This window comes from Haliotis asinina, chromosome 4, assembly GCF_037392515.1.
Source record: "Haliotis asinina isolate JCU_RB_2024 chromosome 4, JCU_Hal_asi_v2, whole genome shotgun sequence".
Classification (NCBI taxonomy): domain Eukaryota; kingdom Metazoa; phylum Mollusca; class Gastropoda; order Lepetellida; family Haliotidae; genus Haliotis; species Haliotis asinina.
The window spans coordinates 64,578,132-64,596,884 of record NC_090283.1 but is presented as its reverse complement, the minus strand read 5'-3'; the positions used below and the strand labels follow the sequence as shown (position 1 = coordinate 64,596,884).

The window sequence follows — 18,753 nt, the reverse complement described above, 5'->3', positions numbered from 1 at the left end:
TTGGTGTTGTACTTGTGCATCACATGAAAAGATATAACCCCCAAAACAGAAACAATATTCCATAATAAAATTTAATACCTTTCCCTAAGCATGAGTTGACTTCGTCAGTGATTACATTCGAATTTAGAAAAAAACTCCTCTTGTTGAGGATAGCGCGAAACTCGATATAATATTAATAATGGACAATAGAATAAAATTAACTTTGTTCAATCGTAACACTGATCCAAAATGGATTGTCAAGGTGAGGTTGGGCATGTAGCCAGAAGTTAAATTCATTGGTGATAAATTCCATTTATCTGCTTGCTCCAGGAATGGAGCGAACTGCACCAGTTTCAACTGTAAGACCTTGGTAGTTCGTAGTCTTATCGTTACTTTTGGCTTATAAATTTACCAATACTTTGAATGTAATTTAAGTAGGGAAATATCCTCGCAACTCTCCATTTCTTAAATAATAATTTTTTTCTTGGGCCTCGTCGCCAATATGTTTCAGCAATGGAGAGTTACTCCGGCATTGCCCTCTATGCAATATGACAGAAAATGTGTGACACTCAAGTTTTAAATTAGGAGAGAGATAATGTTTATTCAAATAAGGTAGCATAGATACCCACATTGTGTATTCCACAAATAAATACCTCCTTCTCCAAACAGGCATACAAAGACAAACAAACCACATCCAATCCGTAACATGTGACGTACAGCAGTCACTTGCGTCACGTATTAATATATTGAGAACACACATGTACATACTGAGATCACACATGTACGTAATAATACCTGAATCCTTATACATGAACCCACATGGTGATTGTCACTATATATTAGCCACGGCTTCTTTTCCCGGAATAGACCATGAAGGTCCAGGGGTAGAATAGGCCTTCAGCAACCAATGCTTGCGACTATGCTTATCGTAAGAGGCGACTAACGAGAACGGGTGGTCAGGCTCGCTGTCTTGTACATGTCATCGGTTCCCAATTGCGCAGATCGATGCTTATGCTGTTGATCACTGGATTTCCTGGTCCAGACTCGATTATTCACAGACCGCTGCCACATAGCTGGAACATTGCTGAGTGCGGCGTAAAACTAAACTCACTCACTCACTTCTCCCGGAATAACCGCAATTGAGGTTTGTGTTCGTTCCCAGCTTTAACTTTTTTGCAATTAAGACCTATTTCCCGGTTTTACTTTGTGTAAGTAAGACCTCTTCCCAGAGTTTCCTTTTTCATAAAACTATTTTAACATCAACATTTAAGGTCAGACTGTATTTGTGTTTGAAATCAATTGACCAATATCGCTAAAGATCAATTTTAATGTGAAAATGTTTTCTCATCAGGAATGGAACTACATCTATGATGTTACATGGCGGACGCCCTACCTCACGCCCACCGGACCCTGGATCTTACTTCTACCCACCCTCCAGTCTCGGGTCTTACTTCTCCCCACCCTCCCGTCTCGGGTCTTACTTCTCCCCATCCTCCCGTCTCGGGTCTTACTTCTCCCCATCCTCCAGTCTCGGGTCTTACTTCTCCCCACCCTCCAGTCTCGGGTCTTACTTCTCCCCACCCTCCAGTCTCGGGTCTTACTTCTCCCCACCCTCCAGTCTCGGGTCTTACTTCTCCCCACCCTCCAGTCTCGGGTCTTACTTCTCCCCATCCTCCAGTCTCGGGTCTTACTTCTCCCCACCCTCCAGTCTCGGGTCTTACTTCTCCCCATCCTCCCGTCTCGGGTCTTACTTCTCCCCATCCTCCAGTCTCGGGTCTTACTTCTCCCCATCCTCCCGTCTCGGGTCTTACTTCTCCCCATCCTCCAGTCTCGGGTCTTACTTCTCCCCATCCTCCCGTCTCGGGTCTTACTTCTCCCCATCCTCCAGTCTCGGGTCTTACTTCTCCCCATCCTCCCGTCTCGGGTCTTACTCCTCCCCATCCTCCAGTCTCGGGTCTTACTTCTCCCCACCCTCCAGTCTCGGGTCTTACTTCTCCCCACCCTCCAGTCTCGGGTCTTACTTCTCCCCACCCTCCAGTCTCGGGTCTTACTTCTCCCCACCCTCCAGTCTCGGGTCTTACTTCTCCCCACCCTCCAGTCTCGGGTCTTACTTCTCCCCACCCTCCAGTCTCGGGTCTTACTTCTCCCCACCCTCCAGTCTCGGGTCTTACTTCTCCCCATCCTCCAGTCTCGGGTCTTACTTCTCCCCACCCTCCAGTCTCGGGTCTTACTTCTCCCCACCCTCCAGTCTCGGGTCCTACTTCTCCCCATCCTCCAGTCTCGGGTCTTGCTTCTCCCCACCCTCCAGTCTCACGACTACCGGACCCTGGATCTTACTTCTCCCCACCCTCCAGTCTCGGGTCTTACTTCTCCCCACCCTCCAGTCTCACGACTACCGGACCGCGCTCTCGGTCTTACTTCTCCCCATTCTCCAGTCTTGGGTCTTGCTTTCCCAACCATAACCTCGGAGTTAACCATAACCGCACGAAAGGGTCTGTGTTACAAATCACGCTCACTACAGGCTGATAGGCATAGTTCTCAAGACGTCAGTGCGTTTACACGCGAATGATCCTCTGAAACAAACTTTTCCTCACCATCTTCGTCAGCGGGGAGGCTCACATTTGATTTTTGCTTCGTCACCATAGTTTTGATCACAAGATCAAGGACGAAGCAACAGAGGAAGCACACAACAACCTCGGCGAAGGTCACGTAAACATACCATTTCGGGGATACTTCTTGCATCAGATACCCCACCAACAGGGGGTTAACAATTCCTGCAGCATTCGTCGCAAGCATCATTATCCCAGCGACCATTCCAGACACCGGCATGATGTCTGTCTCCACCCGGATAAACCCTGTAGGGAAGAAAACCGCCGCACCAACAGATGTGGCAATGATACAGATCCACACCCAAGTATCACTATTCGTAGCCACACTGATCCAAAGTCCACCCACTGACAATGTTAACATGCAGTTACAGATAAACATTAGTTTGAATGGGGATATGAATTTGATTACGAACACCCCTCCAAGGCGGGAGGCGGCAAAAACTGCCCAAAACACTGCGGTAAGGTATGCAGTTGTTTCTTTGCTCCATCCTCTGTCCTTGACACAGAATGCCATCATGTAACCAGAAATCGTAAGCCCGGATGCGCAGTGGAAGAAATAAATCACGGATACTATCAAAAGAACTATGACTTTGGTCCTTGGTTGAAGTTCACGGATCTCTCTGTGATCTTCCTTAACGACGGCAGACTTGGGTTTCTTACGATTTATACAACCCTCTAAACCCATGAGCAGAGCCGAAAAAAGGAATAAAAATCCCGCGATTAAGTATGCATATTTTATCTGACTCTCCGGGTGATTGTCGTAACCTGGGATTGTAAAATTGTCCTTAACAGCAGCATAAGGTGTGAAATCAGCTGTCTTGTTGGGGGAAGGTCCAATGAGATCGACGTGTAGTGATGGCTGCTGTGTGGAGTTGTCTCCCCCTATTTCGACAAGAAATGGCTCCGCGATTAGCGGTGATAAGATGGTCCCAAGTGCATAAGAGAAGTGGAGGAACTGAAGAAACATCTTTCCGTCCTTGCCCCACGTGTTAAGAAGGTCTGCGTGTGTACCTGGAACAGACAGGGAACATATCACTTGAGCTATAATGCATAGTTTACAGATAATTCATTGTAGCACGACATCTTGTCCACTATGTGTCAGATTTCTTTGCGCGTTTGTCTTCAATTTTCGTGGACATGACAGAACACAAAAACAGTCGTAAACATTCGAATCAGGAACAGGGAATCCAGCGTTTGATATCATGACCATGCTTCTTTCCATACCATCACTCGAGACCCACCCAGCCGTTTTCCCACTTAGTCACTTCACCAGCAACTAAAACACTCGGCATCAGCGCTTGTAAACTTTCTACCCGAAGATCCGGGTTAGAACTGGTCTTCGGTGACTCATACGTGTCATAAGAGCAGACTAACGGCATTAGCTCACCTGGTTGGCACATGTCATCTTATCCCAACTGAGCAGCACTGTTCATGTAAATCGCCATGATCCCTGGTATGATGATAAAACCTTCAGTTGTTGGCGATCAGTAGAGCATCTTTACATTGTACTGTCTAGCTTCCATAGTCTTCTACTTTTAAGAATACATAGTTCCTAATTTAACTTCTTTGGTGATAGTGTCAGTATCTTATAGTCCGTCGATAACTGGTTATTTAACTACTTTTACTTATTGTGTATGTGCAATATTTCGCGTCCTTATATGCCTGAGGCATTGAATAGGTGACGTTGCATTTTCACTTACCCACTCACCCAGTTCGGCAGATTGGTATATAAGCTGTAATCAAGCGATCGTCTCGTCCAGACTGATTTTTTTTACAGAATATTGCTTAGTGCTGCGTAAAACAACAAGCAGACCCACACAACCAACATATCAAAGGGGGAAATGTTTTTACTGACCTAATATAATTTATCGATTGGGACAAAATTGAATCCCTAACAATAACTTTCAGAATACAGTTTGAAGAGATCGCTCGTCACGTTGCACACGTTCATTATGCTGAGATGTTACTAAAAACTCACACTCATTTATCTGTGGTAGAGTCTACACTGACATATGCCACAATGATGCTTTACTATAGTGTATGTTACAGTCAGATTGTGAAATCAGTCAGATTGTGAAATCAGTCATTTCGTGAAATCAGTCATTTCGTGAAATGGAAAAAATTCAGACATTTCGTGAAATGACTATGAGGGTCTGCCATTTCGCGTTATTTTGTGTAGCAACAATCAATATGCTCCGATCTTTTCACAAAAGTTCACTTAATAACTTACACTACAAAAGTGCTCCACACCTTTACCACCATTTATTGCCACTAACAGTTAAAACTATTGTGGCAGCGACTGTTGCACTTTGGCTTGACTTTGAAGCCTTTACACCATTTTGTTTGACTTGCTGTGTTTCGAGTTGCCACACCTCATAACGAGCAGCCACCTCACAAAGCCCTGCCCATCACATATAGATAAAATGAAATTTCATGAGTGAGTGAGTTAAAATGTATCGTCACATCGGCAATATTTCAGTCATATCGTGATGAGAATAATTAAGTATAGAATTGTAAAAATCCTGTCGACAAAGGACAGTGAAAACCAACTGGTATAACACAATATCAAGAAATAAAACTAGCATATATCTCTGAAATAGGATTGCAAATACAATATAAAACAAGGCTGAGGATTGCCAATAACAGAAGGCAGATCACCAGTTACCGTCATAGACCGTAGCTGGATGTATACCATCAGCCACAGGCGATTGTACAGATATTTAGCCATAATAAATTCAACACATATTCATTAAAAAGGGTGTGTAGAGCTTAAACTGCCTTTAATGTTTTAGGACTTGCGTAGCCTGTCAGGAGGACACTCATTTTACAGTACTTTAACCCCCATTCGAAGATACAGCCACTATGTATCGTAGTTGCTGATTTAGTCTACTGATTATTAAATATCATTTATATAGTCACAAAACATATCATTCAAAATTTGTCAATCAACTCAACTAATATGAACGATTATGAACATTACTAAAAAGATCCTTTACAGTATTGACTGTGATGTGATGGAAAAGTCAATACAGTCAAGCAGGTCATGCTTGACCGAGATTCTCTCATCACAAGGGATACAAAACGGAGGATCATCTCCTTTTAACGGGTATTCGTGAGCATATCGCCAATGCGACCTCGTTGCATAATGACCTCTTCCTATCTGGACTAACAACCCAAGTAGGTATAACCGACAGATATTTCATGAAATAGCTGAAGTATACAGACAATATGAATCGAAATAGGTGACGCTTTTAGTCAATTCACGACATGACTGTTTTCAATCTGACTGTAACATACATATAAATAGGTATACAGTACACATATATGAGCAGACTACTGTTCAGGAAAACCTGGCATGAGCAAGACTGTGATTTACTTCCCTTCATTACCTATTTTTTCAGTCTACATAAACTATACATACGTGTGTATCATCTAAATAATTGACTATAAATACGTGTGTATCATCTAAATAAATGACAGTCCACGCATGTCACGACAGCTGACACTAGAGAGAGTGAGACTGTTCCGCGTGCGGCATAAATGCTTTGTTCCTGGTATGGATTGAGAACCAGCTGTGACTGACTACGTATTCTTCCTTTTATCTGTACTATTTTCACATTCGTTATTAAGATCGACAGTAGTGTGTTCAGGTGCTCCAATCGTGATATTGCTCAGAACGATTTAAAATCATGAGGTCACAGCCAAGTTTAAAACGTTTCATATCTATCTTCTTTCCCATTTGTGGGGTGAACTTTAGTGTCAAACCTAGCTGGTGGATACTTCAATCCCCATGGTTGTCATCAGAGATTCCTAGGAGACCTAGTTACAGAATTATGTACAACAATAGTTCACAAAACCTCGGTAGATCGCCCTTTTACTCAGTGGGTCAACCACATACTGTACTTGATTCAACGTCTATCGGAAGGTCGGTGTTTCGATCCCTGATAACGTCATACCAAAATACCTTAAATGGTTATAAACATTGTTAGTGTGTTAATATAATACGGCCTTTTATTGCAGAGAACTATTCTTTACGTCTGCATGTTCTTATATCAACCAGAATCAACAGTCATAAATGGTGTGTTTCCCAACGATTGATTGTATAAGTGAGAAAATGTCCTTTTTAAGTCCAAATTACTTCCATAAATTTAGTATATGGATATTACCTACCTGTATCAAATGCCAGATTAAACACATAGTTGATAAAGAAGATGAATATTGTCAGCCAGTAGTTTCTGGACCAGGGGATGGCCGCTAATGTCACAGCGCCACCTATATTAGAAGCAGCTAATAGAAGAAGTCTGTGATTGGTGAGCTTGTCAAACAGGAATCCCATGACAACTGAACCCACCAGGCCCCCGACAGACATGGCGGTGTAGAAGACGGACGCCTGCTCTACATTGGTTCCCGTTATCAAGGCCAGGTCCAGGAAAGCTGGGTAATGGATGGTATCACAGACACCCTGAAAAACGTGTTTAAATATACTGAACATGAAATGAAACGCAATATGAGAATAAAAAAAATTCATAAAAGTAAACGTTCCTGTTTATGTCATCTGTATACAAACTTGACAAAAAGCCAGAGCTGCGTTTCTTTTGCTTTTTAGTATGAATGATGCATTGTATCAAATGAAGACAATCGGATGTTTAGGTAGGATTTAATACTTACTATGTAGGATTTATTCATTGTCAAAGACACTACCAGTTATAATTTAAACATATACGTAAAGTATACTAACCAAAGTCTACAAAGAAGACGTCTAGTCCCTAACACTGGGTTTTGTTTGGGTTCATTTGAATATAACTTTTTTGTTCTTTTTGCCATATATGTTTGAAACAGAACTTTATCTTGTCGACTAATGATAGCATTCATAAAGTATATTCGTGTATACGAATCGACGCCACTAAGGGACGCAACTCGGTACATCGATTTGCAGTTCCAAAATAACCACAGATAAGAAATATTATCAAATCCATTTTCACCAGAATGTCAGAATGTGGGTGTAGAAGGGATTTATTTGGTTCTATGCACAACACTTACCATTCTGCTAATGAAAAGAACGCATTCGTTTTTCAAGGCGTTTGATGAAGGGGGATACCTCTCGCTTGTTTAAAGGGATAACCATCTCAGCGAGCACATTTACAGTGGAAGTTGTCTAATCCGGCACTCATTAGCACTGAGGAAATAATCCGCTTTACACAATGTACCGGATTGCAGAGCTATTGATAAATGCACAAGTCACGGAAGGGACTTGGGATCTAGACCGGTCTTGACAACTTGCTGGATTAGACATATGCCAGTTTGGACAGCTTCCTCTGTAATATATTTCTCTGTTTATAGAATGTATCATTTTCAATTCATTCGGGAAGGTGAGAGGTTTTCACCGACATTATATAAATTATCATAAAATTTACATTTAATGCGTTGCCATCTCCAAAAATGTACTGTATCCTTTCTGATCCTCCCTGGTGGTCTGCCCACCCTCCCCAAATTATAGCCAACGCCACACGGCAGTGATGAATATTGTTTAGATAAGCACAGACATAGTGACGACAGTTACCACCTCACCAGCACGGCAAACGACAGGAACAGCACAATTGTGTGAAGGAACTTCCGTCTGTACCCAGAATCCTTCATTTTCTGGCGGAAGCTTGCACGCTGGTCCTCCTCTTGAAATTCGTCTCCTTCTCCCATGGTTCCAATAACCAGTTCACCTGTCCCACCGCTCAGTCTGAAATACACATGGGTTCGTACAATCCAGTACAAATGAATAGCATTCTAAGTTTTCCAGCTCCACCTTCGTGTGATGCACATATAACACAAGCGTACTATTATACGGAGTCGGCTAGGAAGATCTTTTTTCTGTTGCTCCCAATCCTCAAGCCTAGCCTCTGCAATGAACACTTGCATATGTACGATGTGTGCAGGTATATACGCCGTGTTGATACACAGTCTCGTTCTGGGTCAAGTTGACCCGACAGTGTTATGTGGGTTACCAGGTCACGTGACTCTAATCTTCCATCCGGAGGTCGTCCTCCGCCACCGTCACACTCAGAGCGCTGAATGAAGGCCCGTCGTTAACCTTCTGACCCTGCCTTTGTCTCCAGCTTCCAATACAAGTAGTCCTGTCATGGTGTTGTGATACCGTTTCGCGGCATCCAATATGTCTGGTACAAGGCTCAGGTGCGGTGAAGTATGCCTCCACTTGTATGTCAGTAAGCCATTGTGCAACGGCTGCAAATTTTTATTGATGTGAGTGGATCTACTTCGTGCGGAACAGTTGTATTACTCTCAGAGTGACTTGTTCTTTCATGCAAATCATTGACGAGAACTCACAAAGCCGATACACTGGGCAAGGTCAGTCAACCATTGAGAGAAGCCCTGTGCCTCTAATCCTCTTGGATTCGTGTCAACGACCGGGTCTGAATGCCTTCCAAATGCTATTTCATAACAACCATCTGTCACGTTGAAACCTGTGGGTGGGTGGGTTAAAATTTAACGTCACATCGTCAGTATTTCAGCATTATAGCAACGAAACCAAGTTTACACTTACAGATATATTCGTATTCATTATATTCACAAAGTCGCACTCAGTACTAGTTTTTCAAACAGCACAATATTGTCTATTTACAATTTGGAACACTGGCTGTAACAATTTAAACAACTGGTTGAACAATAATATTTACGACCAGGAACGAGGGCAAAACACCGAAATCAGGAGACGAACAACAAGTAACGCACGTATATTTTTACAGTTTCCGATGCAGATAAATTTCACTCAAATACTCAGTTATGATATCCCTTTTGATGATATCTCACACGCGTGAACATATCCTTCAGGCTTACTGTTTGATCATATGAACATCTTGTAATTGCTATGAGTGAGTGAGCGAGTTTAGTTTTACGCCGCTGTCATCACAATTCAAGTTACATGTCGTCGGTCTGTAAATAATCAAGTTCGGACCAGAACATCCAGTGATCAACAGTAGGAACATCGATGTATGTAATTTGGATATGATGCCACGTGTCAATCAAGCCACTGCGTCTGACCACCCGATTCCGTTAGTCGCCAAATGTGACAGGCATGGGTACTGAAAACCAATTCTAACCCGCGAATGTACCTACTATACAGTTATTAACAGTAAACTCAGCACGTTATGTGACCCACTCGTTTTACCCACAGAGCTGCAGATAAGTGATTGGCCAGTGGGTTATATACTCGTCTGAATTCATCTCAGTTGGTTGTCCTAATTTTCCTTAGAGTAACCAAATTAATTAAATACTCGAACTCAACTGCTTTTTGTTTTGTTGTTGCTGTTGTTTTTTTTCTGTCTGTTTATGTTTTTGGCGGTTGTTTTCTATTTTCCATCAATTGCAGAAAACTTTCAAATGTTGGGTTACGTGTTTGTTGTCTATATTTGATCTGTAACATGAAAAATGATAAGAAAAACTGCAAGTTTGCTGATATAGAACCTCCCAATATACCTCAGTTATTTTTTTTTCTATTTTTATGTGTATGCACGTAAGATCAAATGTATTGAATTTTAACGAGAATTCAAGCATACTTAATAGGAAAGGACTTAAGAGGAAATGAGTTTTCACTGAAACAGCTGCGTAATTTGCGCGGTTACCTTCACGTTGTAACTCTGCTCCCAAGTTACACATGCATGAATACGTATTGTTCAAATAACTGAGCGTCCGAGCCTGCAACGACTACTGAGTGAATAAGTATAGTTCTACGCCGCTTTCAGCAATACTCCTGCAATATCACGGCGGGGAGAACCAGATATAGGCTTCACACATTGTACTGATGTGGAGAATCTAACGCGGATCAGCGTCAAACGCTTCCCACAACACTAACCCATGGTCACCTTGGAAAAGCAATACAAAATAAAAACATTGTGAACGATAAGCCGAGTTGAAGGAACTTATATCATGTGCCAGCGTAACGTTGATTCGGGTCTTTGGCGCGACGAGCGAACGTTTTAACGTTAGGTTATCCGATTACCCTACTACCGACATAACGTCGTGCGGTGGTGTTTATGGAGGTCATCCAGTCTCATGTAAATAGTTGAGTTTTGACTGGTTCACGTGACTCTGACAAACTACCATGTACATCAGGGATTACAAAAGTCGCCTCTGTGGTTAATTATTGTTTGAGTGCACAGGAATATTTTAATCGGATTTCTCATTTATATATTACACGGACATATGGTTTTAAATTAGTTAAATCAGAGAATTGTTTGCGATATGTGAGTGTAAAGGATGTTACTAAATTAAACTACTCCGTATGACGACGGACATTCTCCCAGAACGTTGCATTAGCGATTCTGACGTCATCAGAGACTGTGATCAATCAAGCGTGAAATGTGTGAGACATGACGTGACGTCTGTACCCGTGACATAAGAATGAAGATTTTATGGATATCAACTTCTTTATGTGTTCTCTCATAAAGAAGTTGATATCCATAAAATCTTCATTCTTATGTATTTACACTTCTAAATGACATTCAAAGACTTGTACCCGTGACGTTTTCAAAAAATCAAAATGACTTTTTCTTGGCTGAAATATTGCCGATGTGACGTTAAATTATAACTCACTCACTCGGGGAACGAACAATAGAAAGAAGCTGCGAAAAAAACCTTGGTGGACTGATCCACTATCTTTGTTATGTCGGATATAACCCCCATATACCATTGTATCCAATGTGATAAGTTCTCATGTGGTGCTACATGCAATATTGTATGTGGGTGTTGTGCTATATACAGCATGACATGTCGAATGTGGCACAATACACAATATGGCCTGTCGGATGTCAAGCAGTATACAGCAGGACAGGTAAGATGTGTGTCTGTATAAACTATATGTCAGATATAATGCTATATACAACATAACAGGTCTGATAATATGTCGTATGCAATTAGATATGTCAGATATGTCACAATTTATTTCAGATGTTGCGCTACATATAACATGTGTCGGATATGACCCCATATACAATATGCTATGTCTTTTACAATGCTATATACATCATGTTATGTTAGATTTCTGATTAAGTTCATGTATTTGTATATGTCATCTTGTAATGACCGCTAATACTGAAGACCTTTTTCTATGAAAATAAAAGAAAAATATTCAAGAAAGCTAAACAACCCATCTTTGTTATGGAGTGACGTGTAACGCGGAACGTGAATGGTCTAGATAAAGCAACGGACGCAAAAGAAGGCTATGAGTATGTTACGTCAGGAAAAGGACTTTTTATATAAAGAAACGAGACGTAACTGACTCTACAACCGAGAAAATCTATCTGTATTGGAAACTCTCTGTGAGGAAAATAAAGTTGAGTTCTGGAAAAAGACAGGAAACGTTGGAGTTGGTTTCAGCCGGCTTAATACCATCCCGACTAAAGTGAGGCTTTCTGATGGTACGTTGCCTTGTGAAAAAGGAACAGTGTTTAAATACATGAAAGGAAAGGAACGTTACAGTAATTTGTTAAATAAAGTGAACGCTGACGTGGGTAATAATTCCACACAGGAAACAAGGGAGGTAACCCAAACAGGAGCCGGGCCGGGAGAAAAGGAAAACCACTAGGGTACGACAATATGCCTGTTGAAGTTTTGAAGAATAATACAAGTAGACAGTTTTTACACAGACGTTTTAATATGTGCTTCTCTAGTGGGAAAGTACCGAGCCAGTGAACTAAGAGTATTATCAATCCCATCCCGAAGCTTGACCTGGTCAAGTGAATACTAATGCATTGCGTGACCGTGTCACAGCTGGTAGGGTCTATTATTGTGAAGGGGTGCGCCTTTGTCAGGTGATTGTCAACATGTCCCAACAGTCGAGACAAGGTTGCCGTTTAATATCTGTGTCGAGAAATAACGCATTTAGGCAGCGAGCTCTCCTATTCAATGAAGTTAACTCGACCAACCGTTTGTCCTGCCGGGTCATGCATATGTACAGTAGTTCAGGTCAACCTGAACAACCCGTATTATCCATTACAATATAGAGGAATTTCTGTCGCGAACTCGAGCTATAGACGCTAATGCTCTCTGTTGAACACAAAACTGTACAAGTATGCAGAAACCAGAGATCGTTTAGCTGACGAGCAAAACGATTTCAGGAGGGGCAGATCTACAGAAGAGTACATTTCATCACATCACACTGATGAAACTCAGAAATCACCCAAGAAATCAACGTTTTCACTATTCATAGACTTTGTTAAAGGTTGGTGATAATATTGATAAATCTATGTTGTGGAAAAGACTATCTGAAATGGGAATGTGTGGCATTATGTTTCTAGCTTGTCCACAGTTGTGTCAGAATCAATGGAAATATGCCGGAATGGTTTACCGTCAGATGTGGTCTAAAACAAGGGTGCCTTCTATCCTAACCGTCTAGATCAATGATCTGATCACTACCCTGAACAGTATGGATATGGATATCGGTAGCAAGATTAATGATGAAATTCTTGCTGTATAGGGTGACGCATACGACCTTGTCTTGTTACCTGAAGATGAAGCGGACCTAAAAGTGCTTTTTAGACATTTTACATAACTGGTCGAAGGATAACAGCACGGTTGTAAATCCGGATAAATCTAAAGAAGTACATGGTAGACCGGTGCATTTACCCAAAACGACCTGTACCTTTCACCACGGCAAAACGTTCCTGTAGCTTGGGAGTACTTACTGTCGCTTAGGTCTAGTGACAACAGAACACTTGGACCAGACATGAATGGCCAAGGTCCAGTAGGTCGAGCACTGGGTTTGCTGATATCCACATTCAAGTCCATAGGAGGTGGACACTACAACACATACAACAAACTCTTTGACAACATGGTCTGATCTACTGCTGACAACTGAGCAGCGATTTTGGGGAGCTCAAACTCGATATACGTCGCGACTCTCCAGAACAGAACAGAACAGAAATTCTATTTGGGTGTGCGGAAATCTACCCCCAACACAGCGGTGAAAGGAGACATGGGGTGAACCCCAGTGAAACTCTCCTGGGCAGTGATGAGAACCCACACCAGACTCAGCAGCCTAAACCCAGAAGGACGCACTTTTAAGATTTGTAATTGGACCAAACAGACGGCAACACGAAAGAAAACTAACAGAACAAAACGTTCATACGTGAAGCTAACATCACTAAATTTGACTGATTTTGAAGAAGTTAATAATGAATTACGTATGGAGGAAGTTGCTCAGAAAGTGCAGAGTGAAGTACAAGAGAGATATTATGAGAACTGCAGCAAGAGGAAAGATTGCCCGATACGTCGAGATGGCAATGGAGGTAATAAACTCTGTCACTACAGAGCCTTTAAGATGAACTACGGAGCGGAACGATACAGCATCCCATAAAGCCACAGAAAAACAATAGCCATGTTCAAATAGAAAAGCTATCGATTGATTGTTTAGTCCTGTTTATGTAAATTAATAGCCAAGACCTGCTTTGTTATTTTAAAGGTACGGCGCGTTCACCGTTACCATTACTTTAATATCTGAATTTATATTTCGTATACTTTTGTATTTTGTAAACAGTCTCTCATATTCCCATAAGGGATGGCTCATTTTATATACTATTTTGGTCTTTTTTACGATGTGTTAAATGTACAATGTATGAGGTGAGACTTCGAAATGAACAACCTGTCCGTCTGTCTCATGTTATTTCGTCACGCCTCAGTGACCACGCAAAGTGAGAAAAGCGTGCATCGCTAAGCCTATATAGCACCATGTGGTGTACTGAGGTCAGTCGATCTGCTGGTGTCAACGTGGAGCAAGGAAACGTGAACCGTGACATCTCAAATAAATAAAAACAAGCCGATTCGATGCGTATTGTTTGCTATTGATTTAGTTTAAAAAAACATTCGACTAGATAAATGCGTTATCACGCCGTGTCGAGGGAATTATGGTGTTTCATCAGTCAGTTTCATCAGTCGGTTGACTGATAATAATATTACAGTTATATTATGTACCAGCTAAACATGATGTAGTGAGTGAGTGAGATGCATTTTAAAGTCACGTCGGCTGTATTTCAGCCATGTGGTGATTGTGGTTGTTTGATTTCGAAAATAAACTCAAGCAATATAGACATGTGTCATCGAAGTACAGTAAAATACTAGTATTTAGATTTCCACAGATGTAAACATAAAACTAGCATATAATTACAAAATGTCTACTGGGCAATGCGACATACACATGGGCTTTAGATCGCCAACAACGGAAGGCAGTCATACTAGGATAACTAGGGACCATGGGGACTTGCAGTACATGTACAAGTCTGGCTACCTGCAGTGGACCCTAGATAGATTTACACCATCCCATGATGTAAATCCGATGAGATAGTTTTTTGAAGTTTAGCACCTGGGTCAAACCCAAGGGTGTGGGTCAAACCCATAATGAGTTCACTAGTGTGAAAATGGGCGCACTTACGAAAAGCTCGATAGCTCTCTTTGAAACACCAATGTAAGTCCCCATGGTCCCTAGTATGGTGATCTTTCTTCTGTTGGCGAACTATATAGCCTGTTTCTATATTGTATTGTCCAAATAGTGATATTAGTTTTAACCTTCCTTCCATTAGTTTTAATTCAAACTGTGATATATTAGTTGTTTTACTGTCCTCCGTCGACAGATTTTTTTTTATAACATATATTTATTCCATTTCAGTGTTAACTGCTCTCGTCAAGATATGGCTGAAATATTGCCAATGTGACGTTAAATATTAACTCACTCACTCAACTGAAACAACGAGTGACGCTTATAGTGACTGCATACTTAGTAGTAGACAGCAGCACTATAAGAACAAGTTTGTTTTCTTCACATTTATATAAAAACTATACAATTTATGTAATTAATATGCCCAAGTGTGAAGTTCGGCCTAGCTGCAGTCTCAATGGTACTGAGAAAGGAAACGTAAACTAAGCACTTTACTGAGGAAAGGCGAATGCACAAATGAGCAATGTGCTAGTTTGCGACTTATTTGGAAGAGATCATGGCTTTATATCCATTAGTGTCTGATGATATTGCATTTCACAGGACAAGTTTTATTGTCCATTTTGAAATCAGACTTCACTTTATTATAAATAGCTCACGTAAAAACGTATAAAATTAATGCTCAAACCTTTAAGGGTTAACTCGACCAGCCGTTTGTCCTCCCGGGTCATGTATTTGTAGAGTAGCTGAGGTCAAGGTGGACAACCTGTATTATCCAGTATCATTTAGAGCGACATGTCTGCAGCCACATCGTGACAAGAAAGATTTACATACAAATATTACTAACATCAAAATATCAATAATGTTTAAAACTACTATGTAATCATAAAGAACATCTCCATAAATGAACATGCAAAATGCATATAAAAACAGACTTAGATGTACATTGTAGGAGGATGTGAGGACGTACAATAGTAAGGTAGTGATAGTCAGCTTGTATGGCGTTCATATCTAAGCACATTGCCTGGTCACGGCGCTATGTGCATTAGTATGTCCCGTTAAAGGACTCTATCATGTCATATGTGACACAATACTGCTGCCATCTGCACGGTTCCCCAACAGCATTTACACTACCCCACCTGTTGCTGCCGATCGTTTGCAATTTGAGACAACAATGAATATTCACAACAATACCACGAGAAGGTATAACACGCAGGCGAGCGAGCGAGCGAGCGAGTGAGTGAGTGAGTGCTGGGAACATTCCAAAACAAATTAGTGCTGGGCTGCATGTCTAGTGAGTGAGTGATTTATGGTCACATCGGAAATATTTCAGCCCTATTCTGAATTGAAAAGGTTATACAATAGCAATAGAAACTATTTGAATATAGAGTCTGTCAACAAAGGAAAGTACAACAACTAGCATAGCACGACTTGAGATATTAAAACTATTATTTAACGTAAACATTCTATGGCTATGTATTTATACCATACTAGGAATCATAGAGTATCTCTAATGAGATTTCTGTTTTTTGATAGGGCAATAGAAGCGTATACTTGCGTTTCCAGTGGCCACGATAAAATCCTCTACGCAATATAATTCAATCCGTATCCACATAAGACGGAATTGCATCCCCTGGTGGCGTTACCATTCGAAGACCCTGCCTTTATCTCAACCCTTTACTTTATGAGTGGGTGAGTGAGTGAATGAGTGAGTGAGTTGGCTTTTACGCCGCTTGTAGCAATTTCCCTGCGGGGGATACCAGAAATGGGCTTCGGATATTGTATAAATATGGGGAATCGAACCCGGAAATTCAGTGTGACGAGTAAACGCGTTAACCATATGTCTTTCCCGTCACCCCTCCATTGCTTCTCTCTTCTCTTAAAGTCATTATGATGCGGCCACTAGTGGGTGAATGAATTAGATTCTACCCCGCATTTAGCGATATTTCATTAATAATGCGGCTGTGGAGACAGGAAATGAACTTGGCACGCTGTTCTCATGATGGGAATGAAACGCGGGTACCCTCCGTGCAAAAGGACATCTTACCTCAAAACTACTCCACGACCCCCACGCAGACTCTATGTGACGGAGTTCACATACTTTTAAAGCCTCCATACTCATACTAAACTTTACCATTATATACTGATATTCAGTACGAGTTTTTAACTCATTTAATTCTTTTGGCATACACTCTCTACCGACCCACACAGTATGAAGAGACCCATGAATATCATGGTTTGAATTGGTCTTCAGCAACCCATGCTTATCATAGGGGCAGCTGACTGAATACAATGGTCAGACTCACTGGCTTGGTGGACACATGTCAACCTACCCCAATTGCGTAGACCCACAAAGCAACCAATAATGATGCAAATCCGGATGTAGAATTGATGATGTTCGTAAACTGTCGTTGAGAGGGAAAACAGGGTCTGGTTGGCAGCCTCGCTCAGTTGATTCATACCTTATGTAGCAGCCTTATTCAGACTCATAACACTACACTGGATTGTTCAACCCGGATCCCACAGTAACCAACTCACCGTCACGTAGCCTTAAAGCCAGTTTGTGTTTCGACATTATCATCTCTCTCTCTCTCTCTCTCTCTCTCTCTCCCTCTCTCTCTCTCTCTCTCTCCAACATAACAGAACCATACCTATGCACAAGCATCTTCACAATTAAGATAATAGACACCAAAACCAAAAAGGCCAATATAGTCTCTATACAAGCGAGGTAGATGTACCATTTGTAGGACACTATCTGAAGAAGGTAACCTACCAACAGAGGGTTCACTATTCCCTGTAAGTTCCCAGCCATCCGGATGACCGACGTCACCGTTCCGGAAACCTTCAGTTGGGAAAATGGCTCACAATCCTATTGACGCAGATCCATATCCCCGCCTCAGACAGCCTCATGCATTATGCTGAGCCAGAGACTGCCTAAAGACAACACACTTAGATCATCAGAAATACACAAAAGCTGACGAGGTGTTAGGACGCGGTCTAGTAGCACACAGAGCAAGCGTGAGACAGCATGCCCTGCCCAGAAGAATGATGTTAATGTGGCAGTTTTTTCCTTTACAAAGTATGCCATCATGTAGTCGCCATTGCTGCCGATGGGAGAACAGTTGAAGATATAGAAGATTCCAACATTACAAAGGATAAGAGAAAACAACCATTTTGGAAGCATCCGATTGCTCTTTCACGCTACCACAGTTTCTGCTTCGGCTCAGGTCTCTCAATCCAAAAATGTTTCATGTACTTCCGTAGGTTGTCAAACTGACTATACGTGGGCTAGAACATCGGCTCCTACATTGCTATCTGCAGAAGTTCAAGCGACACCTACTAAGGTTACTTCCAGGGCACAAACACTGTCTTCACAAACAATAATTTAGGCGCGTCATCTGCATCTCAAAAGCAACCATCTAAACCATCAGACATTAATGTGAAACTAACTGTTAAAAATAGATCCAAACCAAACTGTGACAACAAAAAGAATCAGAGCAACAGAGCCCCAAAGGGGTCGGATAACCAGATCCACCTTTTCAATAAGTTTGGATCTCTTGAGGACATGGATGTGTCCGACCATACTCATTGCAGAACACATAGGTAGTCGCCCTCAAGGAAGGTGAGGGGTAGATCACCTGTTCATCCTCCAAAGAAATAATGTCTTCACCAATTATCCAGTGGAATTGTAGATGGATTAGGAAAAATTCAAATGATTTACAGTTATTAGTC

At 41.5% G+C, this 18,753-nt stretch overlaps 2 protein-coding genes across 2 annotated transcripts; one reads left to right on the top strand and one right to left on the bottom strand.

Moving 5' to 3' along the window:
- Positions 1-553: 553 nt before the first annotated feature.
- On the bottom strand, positions 554-8,661 carry LOC137282653 (sodium-dependent glucose transporter 1A-like). The gene is made up of 3 exons (XM_067814441.1): positions 8,157-8,661; positions 6,759-7,050; positions 554-3,599 (listed from the first exon to the last, which is right to left on the bottom strand). The coding sequence occupies exons 1-3, from the start codon at positions 8,280-8,282 to the stop codon at positions 2,518-2,520; spliced, it is 1,500 nt and encodes a 499-aa protein (XP_067670542.1). The 5' UTR covers positions 8,283-8,661; the 3' UTR covers positions 554-2,517.
- LOC137281101 (DNA-directed RNA polymerase II subunit RPB1-like) lies at positions 1,350-2,441 on the top strand. The gene has a single exon (XM_067812233.1). It carries the CDS (start codon positions 1,350-1,352, stop codon positions 2,439-2,441), a length of 1,092 nt encoding a protein of 363 aa, XP_067668334.1.
- Positions 8,662-18,753: the final 10,092 nt, after the last annotated feature.